The sequence below is a fragment of the Eretmochelys imbricata genome, chromosome 16 (assembly GCF_965152235.1).
Source record: "Eretmochelys imbricata isolate rEreImb1 chromosome 16, rEreImb1.hap1, whole genome shotgun sequence".
Lineage (NCBI taxonomy): Eukaryota > Metazoa > Chordata > Testudines > Cheloniidae > Eretmochelys > Eretmochelys imbricata.
In genome coordinates, this window is record NC_135587.1 from 13,991,415 (window position 1) to 14,010,473 (window position 19,059).

At 54.9% G+C, this 19,059-nt stretch overlaps 1 protein-coding gene across 4 annotated transcripts in view; it reads left to right on the forward strand.

Annotated features, from left to right (window-relative positions):
* The window catches only part of AK1 (adenylate kinase 1), a 41,472-nt gene that overhangs the window by 13,724 nt on the left and 8,689 nt on the right, over window positions 1–19,059 (forward strand). For all 4 annotated transcript variants that reach the window (XM_077835965.1, XM_077835964.1, XM_077835966.1 and 1 more), the window contains 2 exons: window positions 13,700–13,742; window positions 18,607–18,642. In XM_077835965.1, the coding sequence (XP_077692091.1) occupies window positions 13,700–13,742; window positions 18,607–18,642 (79 nt within the window). The remainder of the gene's footprint in view (window positions 1–13,699; window positions 13,743–18,606; window positions 18,643–19,059) is intronic.

Sequence of the window (19,059 nt, forward strand, 5' to 3'; positions counted from 1 at the left end):
GGGAGCGTAGGGGGATAGAGAATGGGGAAGGGGTGCTGCTGGACGGGATCCCAGGGAAGAGAAGCGGCGATGGATGGTGAGCCCCAGATGGATGGGCCGAGTACGCCTGACAATTCTAAGCAACTCCCTGGTGGAGGGATGGAAGGGGCGGGAGCCCTGATGTGGGTCTGTGTGTGTTATGGTGCGTGAGCTTTCTAGGAGATGGGAGAGGAGACTGGCTACCGGGAGAGCTGTGGGGCGAGTAAGCAGCTGCAGGCATGTGGTGCTTGGGGAGCTTGGAAGGGACTGCAGTTTGACAAAGGGAACATTTAACATTGAGCTGGGCTGCTGTGGGCCGCACTTTAAACCCTGTCTTACCACGGCTGCAGCTCCCTGATTGTGAGACCCCCTCACTCACTTTTTTCAGACCACTTTAGGCACTGTGCATGCATAGGGGGGCTAGCCCATCCCTCACACGGCGTCAGCTGTGCTGAGCCGGGCAGCTGATGCTGTTGCACCTGGGTCTGCTCCAGAAGGATCCTGGCTCTCATCAGCGCAGCGGGGCCCGGGGGAGTGGGCAGGATGGCTGCTTTTTCACCCCCTGCTGATTCCAGATCACCTGCATCATGCCAACCTGGGGGCCCTGTTTGGCTGAGTGGGTGTGGAGGAGATGGAGCAGCGCTATGCTGTGTTCACTCTGCCCTAAACCCACCCTGGCCTGCAACCTCCTTTTCCTGAGGAGACTAGCCCTGCGGCAAACGCCTGGGGCAGGCTGGACAAGCCTCCCCCACCAAAAACAGTCCAGGTGGGGGCAGGGAAGCCTCCCCCATGACAGCCCCAAGGCAGCAGACAATCCCCCCGACCTGTGGTCCCAGAGAGAGTCAGTTAAAGCCAGCCCTGGCCTCTGCCCGTCTCTGGCTCATCCACCCTGGGCCCTGCTGCTGTGTTGACTGCAAGCCCAGCTGAGTGTCAGGGGCCTAGTTCCTGATCCCAGCTGGTGAATTGCCCCCAGCCACCAGCAAGGAGGGGCGTGTGTGGGTGGGTGTCAGGCGGGAGGCAGAGCAGCTGGCCTGAGCCATCACTGGATTGTCTGGGAGACAGAGGTGCAGCGTCGTCAGGCTGGGCTGGTTTAGCTGGGGCAGGGGAATTAATTCCATGGGGCCCTTGTCTTGGGGCCGCTGTGGGACGGGCTAGCCCTCAGTTGTGCAGCTTCCACTTTGGAGCCTGCCCAGAGGAAATGGTTTCTAATGGCTCCGCATCCAAACGCTGTCATTGCTTGAAAGACCAGCCTGGGATTATAAACCACCTCCTCCCTCTTCTTCCTGCCCACCGGGGTGGTTCCTTCAGGCTTGCCTCACACAAGATTGCAAGCTACTAGAGGCAGGGACTGTCTCTTGCCATGTGTCTGTACAGCACCTAGCACAATGGGGCCCAGAGCTGGCACCCGGCTGTTCTGATGCCTCCGAGGCGAGGGGCTGTATTAAGGCACAGGCTCAGTAACTGTTATGCTGTCACTGCTCGGCATCACTTCTTGGCATTCAGAGTAAGTGAATACACACAACAGAAGTAAATAAACAGTGAATAATTCAGGAGTAATAACTCAAGGTGCTGAGTGGCCTTTTTCATAGTATTCTATATACACTAGGGACTTGAGCCTCGTAACTCCCCTAACTACTATCCCAAGGGGAAACTGAGGCACGGGGAAGTGACTTGCCTGAGGCCACACAACAAGGCAGTGGGCAGAGCTGGGAATGGAAGCCCAGTGTCCTGCTTCCTTCTTCTTCATGCTTCCTTCTTCCACCTGGACACACAAGCAAAAGGGAGTAAGACGAAGAAGATCCTACAGCAGCATTTTAACAGCTGCGCTGCCTGGTACACTGGATGGCTCCCCCGTCTGGTTCTGCTGCCCCCATGCAGCAGGCAAGGTCTTTGTGGGGTTGCTTGCCCTGGTGCTGCAGCAGGGCCCAGCAGTGCAGGGGTTAGCTCCCCCAAAGCACTGTCCCTTGTTTGGGTGCAGTTCTGGAGGGGAGGGGACAGGAAGAGCTATTTTCACCTTCCATCAGACGAACAGATAGGTCTGAGCTAGGAGACCCCCTTATGGTCCAGAGTGGCTGTTGTCTGAGCAGCAGCACGTCCCCGGATGGAGCTGTGCTGTGCTCTCTGGGTGCCTGGCAGATGGCAGGAAGAGGCTGTTGTAGCCGGAGTATTTTAGCCACACCTGCAAAAAATGCCCCACTTGGTGAAATAATGAGCTCTCCCGCTTAGCCTGAGCATGGAGCGGTTTGGTCTGCCCCCCCCCTTCTCCCCCCAGGATGGTACTTCCTGGGGAGGTGCGGGGGGTTGGGGGGGATTTCCAGACAGTTCCCCGGGGTGAGTCCCCACTCGCCACATCACAAAAGCTGACCTCCCCCGGAGCCGACCAGCACATGGAACAGTTCCCCCTTGAGCCCTAGAGGGGGGTCCCCCCAGGGCACATTTGCAGGGCTGCATGTGTGGAAAGCTTGCCCTGCTGCTGCTCATGCCACATCTGATCTGGGGATCAGTGCAGAACCTCGCCCCAGGGCTACCATACCTGCCCCCTGCACTCCAAACAGGGCTGGGAAGGGGTCAGGAAACGGCACTTCAGCCTCCTTTGTGGGTGCAAACGTGCTGGGCCCCCTTCTGGCCTCAGTCACAGAGCTGCAACACTGCAATAGCCCTACAGGCTTCAGGGGACTCACCCTGGATGACGGGCCAAATTCTGGCCCTGCCTGTTGACTTCAATGGGAGCAGGATTGGGCCCCAAGACCTGAGCTGAGCCTGGCCCCATTCTCCCTGCTGTAACTCCAGCACCTCCAGCCAGCTCCTCTGTGCTCTCGCTCTCACTGGGCTCTTTGTCTGCACCATGCACTCCCCCCTTCTCCCCTAAATCATTGCTATGCAGATCACATCCCTGGGAGTCAGGTGTCTCTCTGCTGGCTCAGCTCAGAGGCTGTGAGAAATCTCCCTCCCGGCATGCAGTGCGAATGACAGTGTTATATGTAGAGTAAAAATAGCCAGGGAGGACATGCAGGGCAGCTGGCTGCACAGAACCGGACCTGGTTGCTCTCTGCCCCCTTGCACTTCTGCATCCCAGCACTGAGAGGTCAGTACGCAAAGCCCCCAGGGCCTGCGCAGGAGGGCAGGGGAACAGGGTTTTGCTGGGTTTTGTTGAAGGGGAGGGTTGCTTTGGACCCCTCCCGGCTGCTGCTCAGAGTCTTGTTTTGTTTCCCATCTGCTCTCCTGCCCCAGGAGCCAGACAGAGGGGTGGCGGGACGGTTATTTGGCTTATGAGGCAGCTCGGGGTGGCTGCTGGCCCTGGCAGACTCTGTCCGTAGCTGTTTGTCACGGGCAGTCCAGATTCCCAGCGCTCCCTGGGCGAGTTGATGTTTATCCCTTTGCTGGCTGCTCTGCACACGTGCACTGGGTGTGCGTCTGGGTTCGCCTGTGACTGTGGTGAAAGCTCCAGTCTGGAAGTGAGGACTTCTGGCTTCTGATCCCAGCTCTGCCCTGGCCGCACAATGACCTTGGGCAGGTCATGTGACTCCTGTGGCTCAGTTTCCCCATCTGGATGACAATACCTACCTTCCCCCACACCCAGGCAAGTTGGGAGGCTTAATTAAGATTGCCAAGGGTGCCTTGATTTGCGCAGCTGGACTCTGCAGGAGCAATGCAAAGTCTATTATTCCTGGTACCTGCTTGTGACTTTGGGCCGAGCTTCTGGCGTGTCCTTTGTGTAGGTGGTGCAGCGTGGCTGAGCTCTCTGCATGCCTGCAGGAGTCAGTGCATGCGGGCAGTATTGGCTGTGCCTTGTGAGTGTCGGCCTGTGGTAGCGGGTGGCTTTGCTGCTCCCTGTGTGTGTTGTCTGCTCGGTTTAGTGGCTGTCGGCTCCCCTTCCGCTCTCTGGGCATCTCACCAGTCTGGACACAGGAGGGGTCCAAGAGTGGAACAGTCGTGGGTGTAGCAGGTTTGAAGGCTGTTGTATTGACTGAGCTGTGGGAAGCCCAGAGCAGGGGGTGTTACAGTCAGAACAGAGGAGTCTTGGTGGAGCTCTGTGGGGCTCTGGGTTGGAATGAGGGGGTTGGGGATTCCAGCTTGGGATTGTGGGGTGTTGGCCGGGCTGTGGTGGGAGAGGGGCTCCAGGATAGATGACGCTGCAGCTCCGGACTGAGGTGCATTGGCCAAGTTGGGCAAGGCGAGGGGCTCAGGACGGGACTAGCTGGGTAGGGTTGCAGGTCAGGATCAGTGAGAAGTTGGGAAGTTTGCAGTCTCCCTGCACTATACTAAGAGCCCCTTGCTGTCCTAGGCCCTGAATTTGCTCACTGGTGATTGGAAGAGGACTCCCCAGCCACGCACCCTGCCATCACGTGGAGAGAGAGTGGCTGGCAGGACCCCGCTCCCCTGCTAGCACTTCCCAGTCTTCCTTTGCACAGAATTCCCAGCAGGGGTGCTCGGACAGTTTGTATAGGGGGGTGCTGAGAGCCACTGAATGGAACTGTAAACCCTGCATTTGATAGAAACCACTTACAGCTACTGCACCCCCGGTTCCAGCACCTATGGTTCCCAGTTCCCAGCTGGGTTTCACTGGGGTTATCTTGGAAAGAGCCGCAGCTTCCCGACGGACAGGGCCTTGTGCTTTGCAGTCAGGTGGAGGAGGAGTGTGGAAGTGGATATTGTTCTGTGGAGGCCCAGAGCCAGGTTCATTGCCACCTAGAGACATTTGGAGTTGCTTTTTAATTTCTTCCCACCAGTCAGATGGCTGTGGGGTCAGGGCAGGTTACCTGGAGGTGTTGAATCGCATGGGGCAGTCACCAGCAACTGTCAACGTGTTTAGGTAATAAGGATGGCAATCTACAGGGAGAGGTGTATTCATTTGGGCTTGGGAGATGATGCATGTGTGACGAGTTCCCCCGGGGTGCCACCTGAAACTGGGGTATCACTGAGTCCCCATGACCCACCAGCCTGGGCTCCCTCTCACACTGTGCTGGTGTGACAAGTTGCTAAGCTCTCCAAGCTTGTTCTTTAAATCAGCATACACATAGGTGGGGACACACCCAGCTGCAGCTGCACACAGATGCTGGGATCAGCTCTGCATAGGAAGGCTCAGCTAAGGTACCTCCCCGTTCCCAAGGCTTGCACCCTCCTCTAGAACGTAAACCCAAAGTTATACTGTCTTGCACTGCACAGGGAACTGTACACTGTAAGCTCATAAAATTCACCCCCTCCCTCAATGTGGAGAGAGATATGTTTTCTGCCCCAAGTTATAATGTCCACACACTGGTTTTAGACAAAACAAAAACAAGTTTATTAACTACAAAAGATAGATTTTAAATGATTTCAAAGGATAGCAAACAGATCAAAGCAGATTACCCAGCAAATAAACAAAAACACAATCTAAGCTTAATATACTAAAGAGATTGGATATGAGTAGCAAATTCTCACCCTAATTGTTAATTTAGGCAGTTTGCAGAGATTCCTGAGGGCAAACTGCACTTGTTTGCAGCTTAAAACGCCAGGTATACCTTTCACAGGCTTGAAACCCGTCTAGCCTGGGTTCAGCCCTTCTCCCCAGTTCCAGTCCTTGTTCCTCAGGTGTTTCCAGCAGTCTCCTTTGGGAGTCAGAGAAGAACCCTGGTGATGTCACTCCCGTGCCTTAAATAGCTTTTGTATATGGCGGGAATCCTTTGTCTCCAGACTTAGTTCCCACGCCTTTCAGTGGAAAAAACACTGGTATTCCAAGATGAAGTCCAGTACCAGGTGACTTGGTCACATGTCCCTGTAGGGTCACATAACTCGGAGGCTGTTTGTAGCGTCCTCAGGAAAACTCCCCAAGAAGGCTCCCCAGAGGAAGATTAGCATCTTCTAAGACCTGTTGTTTTCCCTAATGGCCCTTCCCAGCCAGCCATCTAGACTGATTGCATTCTGTCCAGTGGGCATTCCCCAGGTGTAAACACATTTTTTAATAGAGGCATAGACCATATTCCTAACTTCAGATACCAGAATGCCGCATGCATACAAATAGGAGAATCATATTCAGCCAAGCATAACCTTTCCGATGACATCTCCCATGACCCACCTTGTATAAAACACCTCATAGTTACGCCATAATCATATTATAACAACATCTCTATGAAGAATATGGGGCTCAGGGTCACAGCATGTTCTGAGCCAGGGATTGCAGAGCCCAGACAGAGCATTCCCCTGGCTTCTCTGCTACCAATACATGTTGGATGCCAGACAATCAGCTGGCAGGGAATCAGAGTATCAAGATAGAGTCCATGCATCCAAACATCACTCTAACCGGCAGGTACCTCAAGGGCTCCTGGCTGCAGGGCTAACCATGCAGCACCATTCCTGAGAACTACGGTGGCTTTTCAAAATGGAAAAATAGTGGAGCTAGTCATTGGTAGTATGGCTGCACCCAGACCAGTCAGGAGCAAGGCCACGCCGTGCTTGGTGCTGTACAAACACATGGGAAGAGACAGGCTCTGAGCTTACAGTGAATGTGTGACTCTGTATGAATGATCCTGCAGCGTCTGCAGGCTGGGACCACATGGCCTCTGACAAGCCCTAGCTAGTCTGAAGACGGAGATTGATCCGTTTTTGAACAGGAGTCTCTGACGGGGTTGCCTGTGACAACAAAGCACTGGACTCAGTGACCCAAGAGGTCCCTTCCAGTTCTGTGTTCCTAAAGGTGGTTCTCAAACGATTCTCCCTCTGCCCAGTCTTATCTGCCTAGGGGTGTTGGTTTTGTACCGTGCCCATCACTGTGGTACCTGGTCTGGGGATTGGTTGATGGAGCCTTTGGTGGCATGGGCAGAATGGAGCAGCGTGAGAGCCGTGTGGTGAGTGTTGGGAGAGGAGGGGGGCTATCCACTGGCCTTTCTCCTATGGCACAGTCAGTAGAGTGAGGTAACGGCAGCCTACCGCCCCCTGCAATTGCTGATACCCATGGGGGGATGCCGTCTCCACTCTGTGGGCTCCATTATTAGAGTCGCTGGCTTGATCGCATTGATCCTGTGGGGCCATCACCTCCCTTTCCACTCGTCGGCTCCAATGGGGCACTCAGCCCCTCCAAGGATCGGTCCCATAGATGCACTCCAGCTCTGACAGTGTCGGCGCTGCTCCGAGGGCCATTCCCACATGGGGGAGTCGCCCGGTGGCCCAGACTCAAACTGGGGAGCAGCAGGACCCCAGGGGAGGTGGAAAGGCCCGGCATGCATGGGAGAGGAGGGAGGGCAACTCTCCCAAGTGCCCTAGTTACAGGGCCCCACCTAGCAAACAGACCCTGACCCACCACCAGAACACCCCAGCCCAGAGAGGGTGAGGCACACGGGGCTCCCACTTGCCGGATACAGGGAAACAGATGGGATCTGAGCTGGCACAGCTGCCGACTCTGATGAGCACTCTCGGCTTCAGGGCAGCAGGAGCCCTCGGTCGCCTGCTCTCTAGGTTAATGTCCCTGCTCACCCTGGCCCTGCACAGCATGTGAAACCAGCCTGCCTGGTCAGGGACCTGAGGTAACGCCTAATGAACAGGGATACTCCCCGGGAAGACAGGCCGTGGGTGGGGAAGCAGAGGCAGGTAGATGGAGCGTGACCGGCCCAGCCTGTCCATAGCAGAGCCAGGCACAGAACCCAGCTCTCTTGACTCCCAGGCCCCGGCTCTAACCGCGGCATGGCATTGTCTCTGGCGCTCAGCGGCATGGCCTGAGATGCAAAGGCTGCAGGGCCCCATTGAAGGCCAGCAGGCCTGGTCTTGCAGCTCCTGAAAGCCAATGGGAGCTTTTGCTTTGGCTTCAGTGGGAGCGGGGGCAGGCCCGTGGCTCTAAGGAACAGGGGAGGGTGGGGGGCGTGGCTGCGGCAGTGCTGGGACGTCACAGCAAGTGGTTCTTGCCCCTAGGAGAGGTGAGCTGACAGCACTGGAAACCCCACCTCTAACGTGCTGCCCCCTTGCGCTGCTCTCTGGTGTGGGAGGGAACCGGGGAGGGAGAGGGGCTGAGGGGGCTACGGGCCCATTTTGCTCAGATGGAGAGGTCAAACCACAGCTCTGTGCTCAGAGCCTCCCTTCTCGGGGCTGAGCGAGGCCTGGCTGATGGAGCGGAGAGTCTAGGGGTGTCAGACAGGGGGCTGGCTACCCTGCCATTGCAGCCTGCTGAGCTGAAGGAGCACAGATGCTGCCAGGCACCCAAAGGGCTATGTTGGGCATGACACTGATCTGAGCCAAAAGGTTGCTTGTCGGGGCATTTTAGGATTAAACCTGCCCTGGAGCCACCAGTGTTTGGAAGCGCCTCTCCTCCCCCAAATATTGCCCTGCAACCCCAGCTGGAGCTCTTTTCTCCAGCCTCCATGGACTCCTAGATTCCTCCCCACCCACTGAAAACAGAACTGTCTCCTTAGCCTCCCCCATCGACTTCCTCCCGGTGCCCTCGTGGGCCCATGTTCAGCCTTGGCATGAGCAGATGTAGCTCCAGAGGAATTGCCCCTTAGGGCTGGATGAGGCCCAAGGCCTCACTGACCTCTCACTTTGGGCCCCTCTGGTCACAGGGCAGCCCCCAAGGGCTTCATGGGGCTGAGATGCAAGCTGGAGGGCAGAGGCTAGTCCCTGTGGAGCTGTTCAACGCGCCAGGGGAGCTGAGGGGCCGCTATTTCCACCCTTCTTTGGGTTGCTGCCACCTTTGCCTTCCTCTGACTGACTGCTCATGGGGGAAAGACTGTGATTCTAGCTGGCTGCTCCTTGGGGCCGACCCCACCCTGGCACAGTGTGGACGTGACCTCTGCAGGATTTATGCCTGGGCCATACTTAGAACCCCAGAGCAGGCTGAAGCTGAAGGGCACCTGCCCTTTTTAGGCATGGGCTGGGGGCTGTAACCTGACCTCTGTTCTTCCCCACTGAGGCTGGGCCTGCCCAGGGGAGGAGGCGTTAGCTCTGGAAGGGCATGGATCTATTTTAGGGATGGGCTACCCAAGCTGTTTTTCATGTGCTCCCTAATGCGCAAGGCCTTTTCAGGCTTTCCCTACATTGCTGGGCATGAGGGTGGCCCTGACGTGCCAAGCAGGTTTGCTGCCCGTAGGCGACAAACACAGGTGAGCAGGAGGGGATTGGGCCCTGGGATGCCCCCTAGTGGCAGGAATAAGTGAAAACACAAGGCTGATGAGGAACCCAGAACCCTTCTCCGAGCACCTGGATCCCATCTTACTGAAGGGTGAGAGCTGCAGTTCTGTGCACCGGGGACCAATGGGGGTGGGCCACTATGTCCGAGGCTGGGGGACTCCTGTAGTTGGGTGAGGGAAGAGGAATGGCTCTCTGTGGGGGCTGGGCAGCTGCGGGAGTGTGCCCAGGAGGTTCAGCAAGTTGGCTGCTGTGTGTGGGAGATGGGTGGGGAGGATGGGCTGTTCTGTGTGCAGGGGGAGTCCAGGGTTGTGTCTTTGCTCTTCATACACAACAGGGGAGGCAGAGGGCTGGTTAGTCCTGTCCCCAAACATGCCAAACGGCACACATCCTGCTGCGCTGGCTGCTTCTGAAAACATACAACATCCACCACTAGAGGGCTTGCGAACTATCCAAAGGGACACTGCCCTGTTCCTGCACACTACAGACTGGAGTAAGGCCCTGTCTGCATCAGGGGGAAGCGCGGTTTGCACCAATGTAGTTGCCCTGGTGTCAAAGGGGATTTACACCGACACCCAGGGTAAGCTGCACTTGTTCCACTCGCGCGGGGCGTCCCCTCTGGTGCAGCTGCATCGGCATAATAACACCAGTTCAATAACCCCCAGGGTAGACCCACAGTCAGGGGGTGAAAATGGGAGCAACTCCACCCTCACTCCAAATGCATCGGCCTTCTCTCCAGTTCCCTCCCCGCGAATGCTTCTCTTCCCCATGCTCCCCCTAGTGTTTACATACCTGTATTGCATTTACTCACTCTCCATTCAACACACATTAATTCAACATTGCTGCAAGGAAATAGGGCCATGCAGTGACCAATGTGTAGGAATCCTACCGGCCCCCACCAGTTTAACTCAGGGTGGAATTTGGGCCCTGTACCTTTAAGAATTTGCTTATTTGGGTGGACTGTCAATCAGATGTGTTAACTTCCTGCAACAAAGGAAGCTGAGAGCTGATGAGATCTGGTCACTGAGCAGCGCAGGGGCAGGTAACAACAGGTGTCCGATGTAAGCATTATGTTTCCAACCTAAGGTGGCTGCATCGTAAAGCTGTCAGGCCAAGATCATTCCTGATGTGGCACCCAGGGGTTAGCTTGGCCCCTCAGTGGAGTAAAGTCAGCTCTACTCAGGTGCTCTGTAAGGGTGGAGCCTTGATCAGGCTGTGCAGGGGGCACAGTGGAGGCTGGGTCATATGACTTCCTCTCTGATCTCTGGGAAAGGGAAGCTGTGAATTCTGGAAGTGAGGTCTGAAGCGTGCAAGGTCTGTGTGAGAGAGAGCATCCCTCGAGGGGGTTCCTATCACAGGGGTGCGGTGCCGGGCTCACTCACGCATACACCAGTTGGCTCTGTTTCTAGGTGAACGCAGCGATGCCAGCTCTGGCAATTTTATCACAGGATACTTGGTGTTTTTCTTAAAGCCCCAGGTCTTGGAGTCATGTGATTAGATGAGAATCTCAGTTTTTGTTTGTTTGTTTAAAAAGCCAGTTTCCAGCTTGACTGAAGAGAAAAGCTTGAGAACATGAATCCAAATGCCGCCCAATGGCTCAGTAACCAAAAGACAAAAAGACCCCAACACTTATGATTTTAAAAAGTCTCATGACTTTGAAGGAAATCGTCTTTTTGGGGGACCTGACTCCTGATTTATGAACCCTTTGGACTGGCCATTCTAGGCTGGAGAAAAGTGACCCAAGTTCTCCCTGCTTGTCAGGGAGGTTTGAACAGGGGCTGGATGGGTCTGCTGGCACTCTCGGTGATGGTGACTCTTTCTGGTTTGGGGTCTAATACCCGAACAGGCACTTAAGCCTCCTGAGGTCCCTTTCTAGACTGCCAGGATTCTCTGTGAGCCCTGGAGGATGGGGAACAATTTACCAAGGGTCCTGTTGGATTCTCCATTACCGGCAATTTTAAAATCGAGACTGTCTGTTTTGCTAAAGGATCCGCACTAGGAATTATTTGGGGGAAGTTCTCTGGCCTGTGTTACACAGGAGGTCAGCCTAGATGACCACAAGGGTCCCTTCTGACCTTGGAGTCTGTGAATCGAGGTAAACTGCCCTCCCCCCTAGGGAGTCAGCAAGGAGGATGTGCACTGTCAGTTGCTGAAGATATCAAGGGAATGGGGGCGGGGGGGCCTGGAATCATGGCTGGCTACTTGTGGGGAAGGGAGGGCTGAGTTAGATAAAGGTGCATGAGAAACATCTGCATGTTCCAGCTTCTGGGGCTCCGTGAAGGCAACCAGGTCTCTCCATTTCTGCTGGAGCCCCGAGCCACTGCCCCACCCTAGCCGGGCAGGGCTGGGTGAGGCTTGCTATGGACCTCAGCAGCATGACTTTGTCGTCTTGAGGATGCAGCTGACTTTTGGGATCAACAAAACCTGTGGTCACAAAGTGAGGGGAGGGGATGCAAGACAGCCCCAAATGGGACTGATCGTGTCAAGGCAGACGTACAGCTGAGCATTGGAAGGGAATTTGGGGTCTCTCTCCTGGTGGGGAAACGTACTGAATAATGCAGCCCTCAGCTGCCCCCACAATCATGTGTGTCCAGTACTCAGGGCTAAGGGGATGTCACCCCGAACTCCCTCTACAATGTCACAGTAGTAAATTTTAAAGGGGTCCTGTTACCCTGCTTTTCTGCCCCTCTTGATTCCTACCCTGTAACCAGCAGGCCCACGGAGATGCAATATTACTGTCAACTTGGTTCTTGCCTCATAGCAAACCCTCTGGGATGAGTACGTAGAGAACCCAGCAGGGAAGGTCTACGTACATGCACTTGCACCCACAAGCCCTCCTGTGCCGTTGTGACCCCATTGGGTTGAGTGCAATGACACTGTGCCAGGGAGAGGAGTTCATCATTCATTAATCAAACTCTGTGGCTAGGCTTTATCTAAAGCTCTTCCTCCAAGAGCTCCCCTTGCATGCCACTGGCTTGGAGCGCTCCAGCCCCGGGAGACTTTGGAGACTCCGGGGGGGAATGTCCAATGCTCTTCCTTTAATCTGTGTAAGGAAGAAGAAGGCTAAACTCGCACTTCGTATCCCCTCCGCCCCAAGCTATTCCAGATGCCCCAGTTTTCCCCACTTCACCCCAGCGAGTCAAAGCACCTGTCACCCTCTTAGTTTCCACCCCCAAACTCAGCTTGAGAGCAGCTAGTCCCTCAGGCAAACGCTGCACAGTGGAATCTGCCTGCTGCCCTGGAGACATGGCTCAGGGCTCCCAGCTGGGCCCATAGCAGAGTCTAAGCACTGACTGCTAGTTATGCCAAATCTTCACCAGAGCACCAGACCAGAGTGCAGTGCCCAGGAGAAGAGACCTGACCGCCTGGCGGAGGGTGGCCCTGCATCCCATGGGGGGCGAGGAAATGGGGCTGGAGAAGAGGGAGCAGGAACAAGGGGGGGTGGGAGCACCCCCCAGTGGCCAAAGCAAGGCTCTCCACCTGCCCTCCAAGGAGCGGGGTGTGCTGGTGATCCAGTTGGCTCAAACCCAGGCCTCTTGCCTGCTGGGGCGGTGCACTAAGCCCTGGGTCACGAGGCTGGAACAGGTTCTGTAGGATGCTTCTTCATCCCCTGAGCTCCTGCTGTCACCGAAGCAACGCTTATGAAACATGCAAAGGCAGCCGCCAGGCTCCGACACCAAGTGCTGCTGCTGTGACAGGCAGGACTGGATCAGCCGGGCTGGTGACCAGGTCTGACTGACGGGGTCTGTCCCCGTGCCCATCTCTGGCTCTCTGATTTCTCGCTGCTCAGAATCTATCTCACAGTTCCTGTCTCGGGTGGGTTTTGTCTCCTGTGTTTTCTCTCTTGCTTTTTCTCTCCCTCCCTGGGTGGAAGAGGAGGCAGGAAGGGCTGGTTGTCACAGTGACGTGCCATAGGCACTGAGGCACTCCCAGGTGGCCGGGGGACTGCTGTTCTCTGGATCAGACCGGGTAGCAGAAAGCAGCTAGAGGAAGGCTCTGAAGTGTGCGTGTCCATCAGGTAATGGGATTGCTGGTTCAGAACCGCTATGCTAGAACGGGCTATAGGCTGAGAGCCTTCTGAGCTGCAGGGGAGGTTGGGGCCTCCTCCTCTGAAGTCTTCGGACATGTCTTCAAATGCACCAGCTTCCAGTAAGTAGGTGCCTGATTGCCAACCAGCCCGGGAGCCTCAGGAACCTGCACCTCTGTCCCCAGCCCTGTCAGTCACTCTCTAGAACAGAACAAGGGAGCAGTTACTAGGGTGCTGTGTTTGTGGGCCTGTGCCATTCGTGTGTGGGTAGCCATGTGTGTGCAGGGGAGCTGGCGTGTTCCTCTGCTCCAAGATACTGGCAGCTGAGCAAACAGTGGGAATCACCTTCCATTTTCTAGGAAATGTATTTGAGAGGTGGGAAGAGATTGAAACCCAGTGAGCTAAGGGGGAGCATGGGCCCTGGGAAGCATTAAGGACTACTTAACCTCAGGAGGAAAGGGACTGGGGCTGTTTCTGAAGGCCAAACCAGCCCCTTCCTAAAGCCCATAGCTGACCCCCCAGGCCTTCCTGCACTGTCTAACCAGGAGTTCTGTTTCCTTTCAGACTGAAGAGCTTCTTTGTCCAGATCTTCTCAGGATGGCAACAGGTGAGAGCTCCCTTTCCCTGGCTTGGGCATGGCTCCTTCTCTCCACCCATCTGTCTCCATCTTACTAAGGCTACATCCAGTTGTCTAAGCCCATAGCAACGGGCCTGAGCCCCCAAGTGCAGATCCAGGGTATGGCTGGGGGAGGGGAGGGATGTTGGATCCAGAGTTCTGGCTCAGGGCCATCTCTGCTAACCAGGCTCAGGTTCTGTTGTTGCGTTATCCCCTTTTAGAAACCTTGTGTCCTTCCTTGGTTCTCTTCCTCTTTTCCACTCATCTCCCTGCCAGCCCAGAACAGCGGAAATGCAAGGCTCATGCATGCTGCAAGGATCAGGAGCTGGAAAGAACTAAGGCACCTCCCTTGGACAATTGGTCCTGGCTGGCAGCATCCATGCGCGGTCCTTGCACTTGACCCCAGTATTAGGGCTTGCAGCTGTCAGGGTGTTCCCCCTCTCCCTCTCTCCTCTTTGGGTTTCACCTGGGTCTTCACCAGCTCTAGCCTGGAGGCAGTGGGTTGCTCTCTGCTCTGTAAACACAGAATAACAGCCCTAGTGACTAAGGGACACGGCCCTGGCAGCAGCAGAACGTCCCTGGTGTCCCCACCCTGTCCTGCCGTGAGACCTCAGCACTGGCCTGCAGGGACTGTTTCTAGGGCCGAGAGGGGAGTTCAGCCTCCATGGCCCTCAGTCAGTCCCTGGCATCACTACTGCCAAGGTTGCCGATTAGTACTGGTTATGAGGGTGGTTTTTGTGAGGCTGGCACTTGTTCACTAGCAACTGGACTGAGAACCATTCAGCTTGTTTCTCCCAGACCGGAGAAGAGCCATCAGATGATCAGGGAAGTGATTATTCCCCTCTATTCAGCACTGATGAGTCCACATCTGGAATATTGCATCCAGTTTTGGGCCCCCCACTACAGAAAGGATGTGGACATATTGGAAAGAGTCCAGTGGAGGGCAACGGAAATGACTAGGGGGCTGGAGCACATGATATATGAGGAGAGGCTGAGGGAAATGGGATTGTTAGTCTGCAGAAGAGAAGAGTGAGGGGGGATTTGGTAGCAGCCTTCAACTACCTGAAGGGGGTGTTCCAAAGAGGATGGAGCTAGGCTGTTCTCAGTGGTGGCAGATGACAGAACAAGGAGCAATGGTCTCAAGTTGCAGTGGGGGAGGTCTAGGTTGGATATTAGGAAAAACTATTTCACTAGGAGGGTGGTGAAGCACTGGAATGGGTCACCCAGGAAGGTGGTGGAATCTTCATCCTTATTGGTTTTTAAGGCCCGGCTTGACAAAGCCCTGGCTGGGTTGATTTAGTTGGGGTTGGTCCTGCTTTGAGCAGGGGGTTGGACTAGATGACCTCCTGAGGTCTCTTCCAACCCTAATCTTCTATGATTCTGTGACGACTTCGTTACTACCAACCTGAGCCAGTGACAGGCTATACAACCGAGAGCCAATCCCCTGTCTGTACACCTCTGTCTTTGGCTCCCATTGCCATGTGCTCTGAATATATCCTTACAGCCTCCCTAGTGGGTGGTGAAGTATTATCCCTGTTTGATAGGTGGGAACTGTGGCACAAAGGGAGTAAGGGATAACAATTTTCAAATATACTCAAGTCCCATTTTCAAAAGCGTTGGCTTTCAGTGAGACTTGAGGCTGCTATGTGTGGAAACCACTTTGGGCTGGTCTACGCTGGGAACTTACATCAGCATAGCTATGTCTCTTGAGGATGTGAAAAATCCACCCCCCTGAGAGATGCAGCTATACTGACCTCACCCCAATGTAGACATTGCTAGAAAGAATGCCCTCCGTCCACCTAGCTACCGCCTCTCAGGGAGGCAGATTAGCTACACCAGTGGGAGAACCCTGCCCATAACTGTAGTGAGTGTCTCTGCTGTAGGATTTGAAGTGTAGACAGAGCCTTTGAAAATGTGGGACTTAAGTTTCTAAGTCACTTGAGCATTTTTGCAAATGTTATCCATAGTGCAAATCTGTGACAGAGCCAGGAATTGAACCCCATCCCCTGGCTCCCTGTGCAGTGCCCTAACCATCAAACAGCCTTTTCTCCATTCCCAGTTTTGCTCCAATTCCTGAAGAACATCCCCAGTGTCTCAGACAAAAACAATGAGGAGTCCTGTGGCACCTTAAAGACTAACAGATTTATTAGGGCATAAGCTTTCGTGGGTAAAATGCATGGAATAAAAATTACAGAAATGGGCATAAATATATATTGGCACATGAAGAGAAAGGAGTTCTACCTTGCAAGTGGAGAACCAGTGTTCAAGGCCAATTTAGTCAGGGTGTATGTGGTCCACTCCCAACAATTGATGAGGAGGTGTAAATACCAAGAGAGGGAAAATTGCTTTTATAGTGAGCCAACCACATGCAGTCCCGCAGTGTCTCAGACAGTGCTTGCAACCATGGCTCTGCCTTTCCCTGCATGAGCTCCTTGGCACAGTCAGATCTCATCTGCCAACGTGATCAGAAAGCATCTTAACTGCCAAAGGCCACCCTGTTCCCCGTCTGCTCGGAGGTGTAATTTTAGAAGGCTGCAATCAGAAGACCTCTTATTGCTGGGAGCTGCAGACTCCAAGCCACAGCCGGCTCTGAGAACACCTTCCTTTATTTTTAGCACTTCTGCCTTGTCCTTGCGACACTTGAGACAGGACCATTCACCCAGCTTTGAAAATGTTCCAGCGTACTGTACCTGGGGAGAGGAGCTCCCTATCAGCTCCAGGCACTGGAATTAATGGTGACTTCGAATTAAATTGCCCACTCCCAGAATGATTGTGACGCTGAGGGACCCTCTCAGTTGTGGAGCTGGGATGTTGGCCCAATGTGAATTGGGGGAGGGGGGCAGCTGGGACACTGAGGTTGCAACTTTTCTGAGAGGGTCAATGGTTGCATCTCTCTTGTCACTCTGGCTTTTTGGAGGAGATTCTTTCCTGGGTGGGGATTTATAGCTGTGGCCAAATGCAAGTGAGCCGGCCCTCCTGGTGCTAATCCAGCGTAATATTTGCTTTTGTGCGTGGCATGGGGGCCAGATTCTGCTCTCAGTCACGCTGGTGTAAAGCTAGAGTAACTCTGTGCATAGGCTGGGGGAGTCGTCTAGGCCATCGGCCTGACCACTTTTTGGCCAGGCCAAACCAGAGTGACACTGAAGCTCCCACCCACCACAACACCACACATTCAAATATGGAGGGGGTGGGTGTAGGGGCTCATGAGCCGGGGGGTGGGAGGGTCAGGCTGCTGGTGCAGGGGGCACCTGAGAAGGGAAGAGAGGGCTAGGCAGGGGTGTGGCGTAAATCTGTTCCCCCCACACACACACTTTAAGTGGTGCTTCACAGCCCCTGACTGTATGTACACCTGTGCAGTTACTCCAGCTTTATATTGGTGTAACTGGCAGCAGGATTTCACACAGAGAGTTTAATGGCCAGAGAGGGTGGGCAAGGAAAAGGGGAATGCGTGTCGGAAATAGTGGGCATGTCCGCGGGTGGACATACCATGGCGGGTGGGAATATCAGAGATGATGGGCTTGTGCAAGAGGTGGGCACAGAGGCTGTGATGGGGAGACTGGAGCAGGTGGAAGATCTGGAATTGGAGTGGCTGGCTCAGCAGAGCTTGTGGAGGTATTGGCTGGGGCAGATGGGAGACAGTGATGTCTGCGAGGGGTCAGAGTTTGTGAAGCACCTGCCAGGCCACGGACGTGAGCCTCTGGGGAGGGAACGTGTCCCAGGAGAGAGGTGAATCACCCTTAGGTTTTGTAATGGTGCGGGCGCTAAAGGGGGAGATGTCAATCGCCACAGGCTGAAGGAGCTTCTCCCCTCCCTAGAAGGAAGCACCCGCCTGTTTCGTCCCATGGCCCATGCCTTTCTCAAAGGGCTGAGGCCCTGACTCGCTGTTTGATTCCTTAGTCTCCTTGTCTCACTGGGGTCCCTCGGATTTTGAGCTTACTTACAGTGGGCCAAATCCCTCCCTGGTGTAGCTCCAGTGAAGCCAGCTGAGTTACACCAGGGATGAATTTGGTCCTCTCTCTGGAGGCATCTGAGGCGGTGGGGCAGAGGCCAAGAGGAAGCCATCCTCCCGGTCAGAAGGAAGATGGATGCCACCCAGTGCCCTGCCTTGTGTGCCTGGGGAACCTGGGATGTCCTACCACTTTCTCCCCTATCCTTATATATACATCAAAAGCTACAGCTCAGTGCTAGAGGATGGGTCCTGGGTGGCATTGGTGTGGGCGCCATGTTGTGGGGGCTCATGGCTGTCGGGTTCCACGGTATAAGGCTGTTCCGTGAGAGGTACCGCCAAGAGCTGCTGTCTGAGCCCATTTACACCATCCCCCCATGGGGTCACTCCAGATTGACTGAGATCAGAATCTTTGCCCACTGGCTTCTGTGATGTGGCTGAGGCTTGGCTCCTGCCATATCCTAGCAACCGTCTCCCTGACCACAAGGCTCCAGCCTGGCCCAGCCCTGAAGGGAGGCCAGCCGCTGGCTCAGGCATCAAAATGTGCTGAGCAGAAACTGCTTGGCAAGAAGGGGGGGAACAGAGGAGAGCAGGAGCCAGCGAGTCAGAGAGATGGGGACAGAGTGCTCCTGCCTGGCTGCCTCAGCGGAAAAGGCTGGCAAAGGTACCCTGGGGGGGCAATGTCCCCATATCGCCTGCCATGAAGCCACCGAACGGCCCACTGCTGACCGTGTTCTGCTCCCATTTATCCCCGGGGAACTGGGGCTGGTTGCCAAGTTCCCTCCTCCAGGCAGATCCCCTGGGGAAGTGGTCGAGAGGGATTTGTCCCGGCTCGGGGGAGGTTTCCTTCCTGCGATCGCTCACTCGCTCTCGGACTAATCCTCTTCTCTGCTTTTCCTTCTCCCACAGAAAAACTGAAGAACAGCAAAATCATCTTCGTGGTGGGTAAGTCAGCGATGGGCTCAGTGAAAAGCTGAGGAGTCGTGAGCGGCGCTTTCAGTCCTGGCTCGGTTACCTAAAGCCACATCCACTGAGCTCATGGGGCTGTGACATGGGACCCTGTCCTTCAAATTTTAAGCTGAAGTTTTCAAAGAGACCTGGGATTTCAGGGGGCCAACCTGAGATCCTGTAAAGGGGTCTGATTTTCAGCAGGCAGGTGCTCGGAGCTTTCGGGTCATCAGGTGCCTTTAAGGTGTCCTAAGTTGCGCTCTAAAAATCACTAGCCATGTCTGCAAATGTTTGCCCTGGCCTCCAAAGGGAAGTCGTGGCTATCATCCAAAACCAGACTGGACAGAATACATGGGAGTGGGCAATAGAGAGCGCCCTGCTGTGGCACCGAGACGGAATAGAGGGCCTGTGGTC